We start from the raw sequence: 12128 nt of genomic DNA, 5'->3' as shown, positions 1-12128 counted from the left end.
GAAACAGAAAGATTTGGGAAGAGGCAATATTTATGGCATAAAAGAGAGCAGCATGTCAGAAATTATTTTGAGGTTCATTAACTTGGAGGTTGATGATATGGTGGCATTAGTAAGAGAGATGAGGACGCCATAGGGAGAAGGCATATGGAGTACAATAGTTTGAAGGTTAGATGGGGAAAGATGCGACAGAGAACTGAAAAGTTCTAAAAAATATAATGGCTGGAGGGCGCTATGGGAAGCTGATTATTTTGTGTAGTGACTTTGTAATGCAACAACTTGACTAGGTTGAACTACATCCCCAGAATTCCCTTCTCTGTATGTTTGCAGTTAGGCTGGGCCACAGGAGAGAGTCTGGCATGATTTGAAAGGTAGAAATGAAGCAGCAGACCTTTTGTAGCTCACAAATGTTGTCATCATCTGTTGCCTCGCCTCACTGGTGTGTGGCATGCCTGAGGCAGTGACTGCTCCACCTTCACCGTGATCCTCCTTCAGCTTCTGCAACTCCTGAGCCAGGTGTGTGGGTGTGTGTGTTTAGTTCCATGACAAAGGGCCCCAGCTTGTGCAGGACACTCAGGACATCAAGGTCAGAGGCAAAGAGAATTGACATGAGTTTCAGTCCATCTCCATGGGCTCTACTCATGCTTTTGAGTTCTAGGCTTTTTCTTGATTTCACCCACTTCTTATCCATCTGCTCTTCCCAACTGCCTGCTCTATATATGTATATTTCCTTTACTATATCAGTCAGCATGCAATCAGAGATACAGAATCACTATATATATACACACACACATATATACACCCCCCCCCCCAAAAAAAAACACATGCAGAGGTGATTCTGCCTATCTGATTGCACCCTGACTGATATAATAAAGAAAATATATAGTTTAAGGCAGTGACTCTTAAGATTTAAAAACCCATGTCTTATTTGGATAAGCATAAACATTTCTCTTCTTTTTTCCCACCCCACCAGTTATGACAGATCCCCTTTATAGAAGCATGCCCATTAGGTTAAGGAATTCTGGTGTAGCAGAGATATGTGGATTGTGTTTCTTTTTGTAGTTTATATATTTTAAATGTTACTATTTTCATTGTAAAATCACATTATACTACAATAATGGCTATGTTTTTTTAAATAAGCACATCCTCTTCCACATGTTCTCAACTGTTGATTCTTTGCCTCTTATTGCCCCTCCTCATCACTCCTTTGGAGAATAAAGACTAGACATTCAGGCTCTTCTTTCAGTTTGTATGTAGAAAGTCACGAGAGACCATAATTCATTCCCTAACACCCAAAACAAACCAGATAATCTACACAATTATAATTTTAAAAAACTGTCAGAGGGATGAGAGCACAAAGAAACCTAAGTGAATTAAATTTCAGGAAATGACAATCCTTCAAATGAAAGAAAAGATCCATAGTGGTTCTCACCTCTGACTGAAGTATAGAGAAGAGGACTCCACATAGATGATGGCAAGGAGACATCAGCCTAACCTAACAAAATTTAATGGTAGTGTGTGGGCTGATATGACAGATTAGCATCCAGAGGAATCACAGGCACAGAGTGAAACTATACTACCTACAATTCTTTCCCCCTGATATTCACTAACTACTGCGACAGGACCACAAACAGAAGGTCAGTGAAGAAGAGCTGAGAGACACTCTCAGAGACACACTGGGCTTTTCAGTTAAGAAAGACTTGAATAGGGTGGGAGAGCTGAGAGAAAAACCATGGCACTCCAGGCCTTCAGCTAAGAAAAATTGAGGGTCAGAGCAGGAGAGAAAGAGAGCCTACCTGAAGGCTTAATAGCTAATGAAGACATTAAGAAAGGCAGAACAGCTGAGATAACAGCTCTAAGACAGTATTTGCTTACAGGAAAAGCTCTGATCTTGCCTTCAAAATATTTGAAGCCCATGGTGAATTGAATCAAACTGAAAAATTACAACAAAGCCCATATCTAGCTCAACTATAGATCATATCAACTCAGCCCCAATTCTAGTGGCCTTATAGGAGAATGTGTGTGGCCCTTTTTGGAGGGAAGTATCATTTATTTCATTGACTACTGTATTTTTACATAAAATCTATGTATTTTAACATAAAATGTCCAGCACACAGTAAAAAATATCAAGACACACACACAAAAGAGTAAGAAAATATAACCCATGGTCAAGAAAGGAAACCAATCAAAGTTAACCAAGAAAACCGCATATTTGAGAATTATCACAGTATAACAAAAATGCTAAAGGACTTGTAAAAAAAAAAGGTAGAACCCACATATAAAAATATGGGCGGGCTTCCTAGGTGGCGCAGTGGTTAATAATCCACCTGCCAATGCAGAGATCACGGGTTCGATCCCAGCTCCAGGAAGATCCCACATGCCGCGGAGCAACTAAGCCCGTGTGCCAAAAAAAAAAAAAAAAAAAAAAAGGGCAACCTCAGAAAAGTGATGGATAATATTAAAAAAGGAAATGCTAATAATAAAAAATACAGTATCAGAAGTAAAGAACTAGATAGGCTTATCAGTAAGTTGGACAGTAAGTTCCAAGGAAAAAAACTTGAAAAAGAGATAAATAGAAAGCATCCAGATTGAAAGTCAAAGAGAAAAAAAAGATAAATAGAACAGTGTTGGGGTCTATGGAACAATGTCACATGGTCTAATGCTTGTATCATTGGAGTAAAAAAAAAAAAACGGAGAGGAGAGGAGAAAGAATGGGCAGAAAGAATGTTCAAAAAGACAATAGATGAGAATTTTCCAAAACTGATGAAGGATACCAACCTATAGGTCCAAGAACTGTAGCCAACATTAAGAAGACAGACAAAACAAACAAAAAGCCCCCACATGTAGACATATCCTAGTCACAATTTTGAAAACCAAATTTAGAGAGCAGATCTTAAAGGCAGCCAGAGAAAAAAAGACATTACACACAGGGAGCTAAAATATGAACTACAAATGGCTCAATCAAAAATAATGGAGACAGAGATGGAATGACATGTTTAAAGTGCCAAAAGGGGGAAAAAAATCTTTCAACCTAAAATTTTATATATAGTTGAAAATTATCCTTCAAAAACGAATGTGAAATAAAGACATTCTGATGTAGACAAAGCTGACAGATTTTATCTCCAACAAGAAATGCCAAAGAAGTTCTTGAGGCCAAAGAGAAATGATACTAGATCTGTAAGGAGGAATAAAAAAGTACCAGAAAGGATAAATAGCTAGGCAGATTAAAAGGAAACAAATATTTTCGTACCTTCATTATACACATATATTTACAGTTAAAATATATATATATATCAAAACCCCCCACAATGTATGGTGAGTTTCATAACATACAAAGAAATAAAATATAGAATATGATAAAGAATGGGGGAGGGATAAATGAAATTATACTGTTATAAGTTTCTTATGTATTCATAAGATAGAACAATGTTATTTGAAGATAAGACTGTGGTAGTTAAAGGTGCAAGTTGTAATTTCTAGAGCAACCACTATATTTAACATAAAAAAGAAACAGTAGAGGACTTCCCTGGTGGCATACTGGTTAAGAATTCTCCTGGTCCGAGAAGATTCCACATGCCACAGAGCAACTAAGCCCATGCGTCACGACTACTGAGCCTGTGCTCTAGAGCCCGAGAGCCCCATCTACTGAGCTCATGTGCTACAACTACTGAAGCCCTAGCGCCTAAAGCCCATGCTCTGCAACAAGAGAAGCCACCGCACTGAGAAGCCTGCACACTGCAACAGAGTAGCCCCCACTTGCTGCAACTTTAGAAGGCTCCTCGGGCAGCAACGAAGACCCAACACAGCCATAAAACAAACAAACAAACAAACAAAAACACTAGAAAGACCATCTAGGAATTAAAATGGAATATGAAAAAAAACCCAGTTACCCCAAAGAAGTCAGGAAACAAGGAATAGAGAAACACTTGACAAATGGGAATGAACGGATGAAAAGAACTTCCCTCAACCACTATTACTGAGTGGTTTTGGAAATTAGTTTTGCTACAGACTTCATAATGTTTTTCATGAATTTAACCTAAAACTACAAGGCAAAATATAGCTGTATGTGAAGCTTATACTGTGTCATTTTGAATCACAAATAATATCAAGCTGCTTTATACACTTCCTAGGCTGTCAAAAGTTAAAACAAGAGGCAAGGTCTCCATTCTAACACAAATTTGCAGCAGTTCTGTTTTTCTGAAATCAAACTACAGTTCCAACAGTGGCTTTTGGATTTTGATGCAAAATCCTTTTTGAAAAGGAGATTTTCAGATGTAAAATCCACTTCACTGTGCAATTGAGGCAATGCCACCTAACTTTCAATTGGAAGTGATTAATCTGCAATGTACGCAAGGGGAAATATCAAGAGAATTTATAGAATTCCAATAAAATTGTATAAATGCCTTATAAGCAATAAATATACTCAAGTAAAACCATATGCTCATAAATTGATATATTTGGCAGTATCCTATCTGGGTGAAAAGATATTTCCAAATGAAATATGTAAAAATCTCATGACAGATCAGCATTAACAGGTAAACATTTGCAATCAATAGTGATGACAGAGGACATTTAGTTGAAACTGGGGTTTAACTAAGTGAAATGTTATTCCCCTAAAAGAGAGTTCATTCCTCTCGTTAGACCTATATTACAACTTTTATCATTACACATATTTTGTCAATTAAAAATTGTGGATGTTTGTTTTCTCTATTGTTACGTAAGTATCTACATATTGTTCCCAATTTTGCTTCTTGGGGCACAAAGTCTAAAATATTTACTATCCGGCCCTTTACATAAAGAGATCACCAACCCCTGGCTAAAGGCAACGTTTGCCACAGCTGCTACTGTGTATTCTGCTTTGGAACCACTGCACTCCAATTTAAACGACCACTTTTGTGAGTCACCTGAAGAAGGTAAAGAGGAGACAGAACGAAGTCGAGAGTTTATTGGGTCCTGAGGTGAAATAATTGTAGCTAGAGTTAATAGAGCACATAAAGCATGTAGCAAGCACTCAGATTTAATCACTTTGTATATATTTGCTCATTTAATACTCACAGGAATCTTATGAGATAGGTACTATTCCCCACTGCCGCCCACTCTATTTTACCAAAGCTGAGAGAGGAGTTGCCAAAGATCAAACTAAGTAAGGGATGTAGAGGTTTATAGGACTTAACCCAACAATGGGACATCAGAACCAATGCCTGCAACAAGCAGTCGAGGGATCAAAGGCAGATACGTGTGTGGGTTGGGATGGGAGGGCAGCAGGTGGTTGAAGGCAGAGGAGCTGGTGTGGACATGAGCTGTCTCGGGAAGGATAGGACTACCAGGTGACTGCTGAGGTCCTGGGAGACTCACCAAATCCCATTATTCCCACCAGCCCAGCAACAGGACCCTTACCATTCCAACCCCTTTAATACATTCTGGTTCAGACTGTTCTTCCAACAAGCGTGTGAAAAAATCTGAACACAATTTATTATGTGGGGAGATGAAGGGAAGTGGGTAGGAAATATCCGCAGGATGGGGAAGATCTGGGAAATCTGTCCTGGTTTATCTGCATATACTATATACACACATTATACATACGTATTTATATATTTCTAATTTAATACACATCCATACATTAAAGCCGTACGTATTAGCAGGGTTGACTTTAAGCCTAACTATAATGCTCTCAGCCTGCTGCAGTGGACACTTCAGAGCATTTTCAGAGACTATAAATAACAATAAAAATAACAGAGGGACCAGACTACACGTACTCAAGGCTCGCCCCTTCAGCCTGACCGGCTTTAACCTCCGCTCAATTGTTCTTCCAACCAAATATCCCTCCCCCGGCAGGAATCCCGGGGTCGTCCCACCCGCCAATGACGGTCTCAGAGAAGCGGTCCCGGGGAGGGGTATTATCTCCAGGAACACGTCCTGTCAACTTTGTAGTCGAGTCACCTATTTCGGTTGGTAGCGGCCGCTATTGCTTTAAAAGGACAGCGGATTTCGAAACTGGGCGGGGGGGGGATGGTAGTGTCAGGAAAAGGAACTCAACCGCCTCTGATAACTGCCCAGCAGCCTTCCCTCCTCCAGCACGCGTGCTCGGCGGGGGCAGCGCCCGCATCCCCGGCCGGCCGGCCGCGCGCGCCGCCTCTCCTCAGCGCGCCCCCCGGCGCGGGGAATCCCCCGCGGCCGGGCCGGGCAGGCGCGGGCGGCCGCCCCGCTTTGTCTCCGGCGTCGCGCTCCGCCGCTCGCTCGCCCCTTTTCCCCGGTGCGGGCTGTAACCCGATCTCCCATTTCCTGGTGGATTCTCTTAAAGAGGCCGCGGGCGAGAAGCAGAACAAAGGCTATTGTTTTATTTCCTCCTTCGGAGGCCGCGTCCTTACCGGAATGTCCCTTCCTATATAATTATTTTCATTGCGTCGGCGCTCGGCAGGGGGGAGGAAGAAAAAAACCCCACAAAACAAAACCCTGCGCCTTTCGATGTATCCAAGAGACGCAACCGGGGAAGGGGAAGCGTTTGATAAAACCTGTGCTGAGGTGTCTGGGGCCCCGATGGAACGTTTCTCGGCGCGTCCTCCGCGAGCCAGGCGGCGGCCCAGCGGAGCCTAGGAAGCCCCGCGCCGCCCGCCTCGTCAGCAGCCGCGGCCTCGCGTGGCCCCGCTCCCCGGGATCCTCCGCCCGCGCCCCCGCCGCCGCCGCCCCTCCCCCGCGCGGCTTTTATTTCCCCGATGCCGGGCTGTAACCCGAGCTTTTATTTCCTGGTGGCTCCTTTAAGAGGCAGAGCTCAGTGCTGGGAATTCACGTCAGTTTCTGCCCTGAAACTCTCAAGATCAATGAGCAAAGCGCCTTCTCAGTTCTGCCTTTCAGTTTCTCTCTTCCAGGAAGGAAAACATTCGAGAGGGGGAGAGAGAGAGCGCGAGCGCGCGCGAGGGAGAGCGGCGGGGGGCGGGGGCGCCGGCCCGGGTGGGAGGAGAGAGCCGGAGGCCGGCCGGGCTGCGCCCCGGGTCGCCGCGCCGCGCCGCGCCCCGCAGACCCCGCCGCCGCCGCCGCCGCCGCCGCCGCCGCCGCGCCGCCCGGCTCCCACGCCCCCGCCGCCCCGCGCGGCGACTCCGCCGGCGCCCGCCCCGCCCCGCCCCGCGCGCTCGCGGCCCCCCGGGGCGGCCGCCGGGAGAGATGCTGCAAGAAACTTCTTAAATGACCGCGTCCGGCTGGCCGTGGAGCGTTTCTGGGTTGGGGAGAGGAAAGGAAAGTGGAAAAAAACTGAGAACTTCCTGATCTCTCTCGCTGTGAGACATGTCTGAGACTCCTGCTCAGTGTAGCATTAAGGTAAAGATCTTCTCCCCCTCCCTCTCCGGGGTGGAAACCCTTGAGCTGCACCGGCCCGGCCAGTCGCACTGGGCTCTTCAGCTCCGAGGGGGCTGCTGCCGTCGTTCTGCGCGCAGGAAATTCTTTGCGGCGCCGGGGAAGGAGATGCAGCTGGCGGCGGCTGCGTACCCTTTCGCGTAACCTTGCTGCGCCCCCCGCTCCCCCCGAGCCCCCTGCCGGCTCCTGCGCCCCCACCCCACCCCCCTGCTTTTTGACAATGAAATGCCCGTCACTGTCGACCGGGGGGAACCCGAGTGTTCTCCAGGACTGTAAAACACCCCCGTGATTAGTGCACTTTAAAAAAAAACAAACCCTGCTCCCTACCCCTACTCCCAACATGTGACCGAAATGTAACTTTTGTTCCCGAGGGGTGGTCTCCATAGAAAAAAAGTTCTCCGGCTCCATTGGGATTGGGAATCATTTCTTTTTTTTTAAGGGCTCCCTGAGTCTGAGCAGACAGATTCCACCCCCCCACCTCCCCCCCCCCCCCCAGTGTAATTGCAAGGGCTTGTCGGAGAGACAGTCGTGGTGTCAGCTTTTCCTGGGCATTGCACAATGAATTTTTTCCTCTTCTTTCTTTTTTCTTTTTCTTTTTTTTTTCAGACCAAGGTGACTAAAGTTGCTGAATGGTTATTTTACTCTGATGCATATGAACGTTGAGCAGTCCCAAAGTAGAAACCTCCTGTGTTGCAGGGAGAGAGAATTATCTAAGTGACCAGGCAAAATGACCTTCCCAGTTTGACAGTACAGAGAGGGTAGTTAAGAGTAGAAATCTCCCAGCTTTCTGGCCGTGGTTTTCAGTATTGTAAATGCAGGATGGTGGAGGATGTTTGCAAACGCAGTATTTACCTTCCACGTAGTTTTGTGTGTGTGCATTTATACGTACGTGTGTGTGTCTGTAAAGGCTAGTGGTGCTGCGGTTTGTTGCTTCTAAAAGTTGTCGTGAAGTTTGCCACCGTGAGGAGGCAGACTGATTTGTCCATCTCCCCCAATTATTTTGCCCATCCCTGCATTTGGTGTGCACTTTCATTTCACTGTTCCATCAGTACCCAGATGGAAAAGCCTTCTGCTTCTGTGAGAGGCTGAAGCTGCTGAAGTTTGTTTGTTTGTGGCTTGGCCCATTTAATATGTTCATTGAAGGGACCCTGCAGAGACAATGAACCAGTTTTCTTCATCTGTGGGGAATTCGAGAAACCTTTCCTGTTTTAACACGGCTTCTTCTCCCTAGGATCTGTGTAGAGGAAACAGTATTTTATCATATTTGCTTCTTAGGTTTTCATAATTATCCTCAGGTGTTAGTGTTTCTTATCAGGAAAGATTCTCATGGGGTTTGAATTAGGGCTAATGTGAACTGAAAAGGTGGGTTTGGTTTCTTTGGTTTTGCCCCGCAAAAAAGGACGCCTGATGGAACTGTCAAGTTTCTGTGTTTGTACCTACTTCGGGATAGCAGGTATCTGTGATGGAGGGGATGTCGGAGTAAAGAACTTAGGTAGGTTGATACTTTAAATCCAATTTCTTTTGTTGTATAAATTCGATTCTACGAATTCAGGAAAATCCTACGGTATGCCTAATCTAATTTATATACTTCATAACACAAACAGAGGTAACTGAATAATAGGGTATTAAATCAGTAAATTGCATTTAGCTCGATGGCAATAAATCTGACCTCAGGAGAACCTGGACCAACTATGAGACCGTGATTTTAGGGTGAAAACAACAAAAAGCAGGCCTTTCTGTGACTTTTCCTGATAGCTCTTCTAAAGAGACTACATACGCCCGCTGTTCTGAGGGGCTTATGCTTGGGTGCTGCAGGCCAGTGGCTTATCTTGTTGTACCCCAGTGGGAGGCTACAGCAGCCCTTTCCTTACACACTTGGATGGAACCAATCGCAGACCTAGACAGCATGTTCTATTAAATGTGACATAAAAATTCCAGCCATAATTTGTGTATCATTTTTTTTTTTTCTTACCGTTTACCCTCTCAGTTCTTTTCCGAAGCCTCTTTCCCTCACTTTGTATTTATCTGTAATTAGAATCGATTTAATGGTCTTCACCAGTAATGAAAGTAACACTTTTATTTTGGATTGTTCTTTATGGAACCAGCATATGACTGTTTGCTTGGACTGTGCCTTTGTTTAAATGCACATATGTGAAGTGCGTTTTTCCCCGGAGTTTGTTTAGTTTGCAGTGTTCCAGTAAGAAGCGCTGGAGATCAAGGACTAGGATTCTTCTAGCTCATCTGAAAATGCTCTGGTGATGTGTGCGGTGTTTCCCTTAGTCCTTGGGATGTGGTACAGTGACTGCATAATGAAAAATGTTTGCTGGGAACCCACAAGTACTGGGATTTTTTTCTAGAGTCCAGTAAACAATAAAGTTTTTGGTGGAGCAGAGAATGAATGTCAGGAGCTTTCAAGGATGAGCCGATGGCTCTGATGTCCTGAGGACATGTGACACGGAAGGCTCTCTGTGTGGGGAGATTTCCCTGACTTCTCCTGTCCACTCCTGAAACCTTCCTCCCTGGCTCTCATTCCTTACAGGCAGCTGGTCAGCAGGCAGTAAATTCCTCAGTAGCTGGTGTGATGGAGCACAGAGGAGCCTCACCAGAGGCAGCCACAGAGGGAAGTACTCTGTTTACTTCTGAGCAGTGTCAGTTCTGCTAGAGATTACGATTTCGGTGGAATTTCCAGGGTGAAAGTTTCTGAATCAGTCAGTCAGTGACACCTTTGTGTGTATCGCTTTTGTGGTGATGGTTGCCCACGAATGCCTGATATTGGCTTTTATATTTCTTTTGCACTTTATAAGCATGTTCCCGGCACCGCAGGGCAGTTAATATCAGACGTGTTTACAGCAGAAGACAGGTTGACCAGCCCAAGGTCACCCAAACTGTGGCTGTGCCCCATTGTTTGTCTGCACTGGTCACTCTCATCATGAGAGATTAAATGCTTCCATTCCTGACCATTTGGGGTTGTTTAAATGTAAGGACAGGGTCACCTAACTCTGTAAAAAGTCAAATTATTTTTTTCAGAGGATCGTGTGGCTGACTGCTGGGTATGGGAGGAAGGAAGAGGCTGTCTTTTCCATCATCAGCCTTCACCTTCAAGTCACCTGTTCAGTTTTAAGTTCAGCCAGGTTGCAGCGGAAAGTAATTATGGCCCAGCAGACACAGCCCTTCGGAAGGCTAGGACTACCTAGGATGCTCCAGAAAATAGTCGCCTAACTTCCCTGCCCCCCCACGCCCCACCCCTTTCTCTGTCCTCTGTACTGGTTGGCTTTTTTAGCGGGATGAAATCTCTCTTTATTTTGATGGTTTCTGGGAGACTCTGGGTTTCCCCTCCTGGGCTCTGAGTTCCTTGAGTTTAGTGGTGATTATCTTTGTGACCTGGTGCCCACCTTGGCACCTGGCTCAGAAATGTGTGTCAGTAATGTTTGCTGATTTGCAGTGAGGCATGAAAGGAGGTCAGTACCCTTTCTTCTCTGTCCTGTGTGCTCGGAGTGACTTAACACTTCACCCACAGGCTTGCATAGAGTGGTTACTAGGGCCACTCTGCTGTCACAGGGAGGCCTGACACCTAGACACCTCCCTTGGGTGTCTTCTCAGAAGTTATTACTGGTAGAATTTTGGCCTAGTAATAATGTTTTCTTATTTTGATAACATTTTTCAAAAACTGCTTTTGTGTCTCAACAGACAACAAGATGGAACTGTGTAAAATATAAGGAAGGGGCTTGAGGAATCACTGGAGAAGGTTCAGATTAGTAGGGTTCTAAGTTGTCTCCAGGTTCTTTAGCAATTGCATCCCCTGATGCAACTCTGAGACTCTCAGAGCTGACAGACTATAAAGATCACCTGGGCCAATGTCTGATTTTTATGGAGAGGAGGTCCACAAGGCTAAATGGTTTGCTTCAGCTGGTGGGTATCCGAGCCAGGTTTAGAGCCACGCAGGCCTCCTGATTCTCAGCCCCTGTCCCGCGCTGGCTGGGTGCACGGTGCATCCCTATAAAAGGCCAAGGAAATTCGATACAATGGGCTGCACTCTCTGGCACTTCCTAGCTTGGTCCATTTTAATCGCAAGCCAGCTGGTATGAGGGCTCAGAGGTACGTGCCAAGGAAGACGGTGTGTGGGGGAGCCCTGGGTGGAGAGGGTACATTGTTAGATGTTAGAAGAAGGAGTAGGAGTGGGGGATGAGGGAAGAAGGGCTTCCTGGACTTGTATTTGTACCACCAACTACAGCAATAATTTTTTTGTATTCTGGTAAAAAGCATGTAACATTAGATGTAGCATCTTAACCATTTTTAAGGGTTTCGTCATGTTAAGTCTGTTCATATTGTTGTGCAACTGATCTCTAGAACTTTTTCATCTTGCGGCACTGAAACTCTATACCCACTAAACACAAATTTATCCTCTCCCCTCCTCCCAGCCCTCAGTAACCACCTTCCTATTTTCTGTTTCTATAATTTTAACTGCTTTAAATAGTTCACATGAGTGGAATCATACTATCTTTATTTCACTTAGCATAATGGCCTGGAGGCTCATCCATGTTATAGTATGTGACAGGATTTCCTCCCTATTTTTCAAGGCTGTGTAATATTCCATTTTATGTATATGCTGTATTTTCTTTATTTGTTCATCTGTTGATAGACGTCTGGGTTACTTTCATCTCACAGCTGTTGTGAACAATGCCACAGTGAACATAGGTGTGCAAATGCCTCTTTGAGATCCTGCTTTGAGTTCTTTGGATTTATCCCCAAAGATGGGATGGTGGGGTGCAGCAGTACTTTGTTAT

The 12128-nt window shown here is 44.9% G+C and overlaps 1 protein-coding gene across 4 annotated transcripts in view; it reads left to right on the top strand.

Moving 5' to 3' along the window:
* The first annotated feature begins 7069 nt into the window (after window positions 1-7069).
* The window catches only part of ETV6 (ETS variant transcription factor 6), a 238572-nt gene continuing 233513 nt past the window's right edge, over window positions 7070-12128 (top strand). For all 4 annotated transcript variants that reach the window (XM_057701540.1, XM_057701539.1, XM_057701541.1 and 1 more), the window contains exon 1: window positions 7070-7308. In XM_057701540.1, coding sequence (XP_057557523.1) covers window positions 7276-7308 — 33 coding nt within the window. In that variant the 5' untranslated portion in view covers window positions 7070-7275. The remainder of the gene's footprint in view (window positions 7309-12128) is intronic.

Source organism: Hippopotamus amphibius, chromosome 12, assembly GCF_030028045.1.
Source record: "Hippopotamus amphibius kiboko isolate mHipAmp2 chromosome 12, mHipAmp2.hap2, whole genome shotgun sequence".
Lineage (NCBI taxonomy): Eukaryota > Metazoa > Chordata > Mammalia > Artiodactyla > Hippopotamidae > Hippopotamus > Hippopotamus amphibius.
The sequence above is the reverse complement of the archived record's forward strand: the minus strand, read 5'-3'. Positions and strand labels throughout refer to the sequence as shown.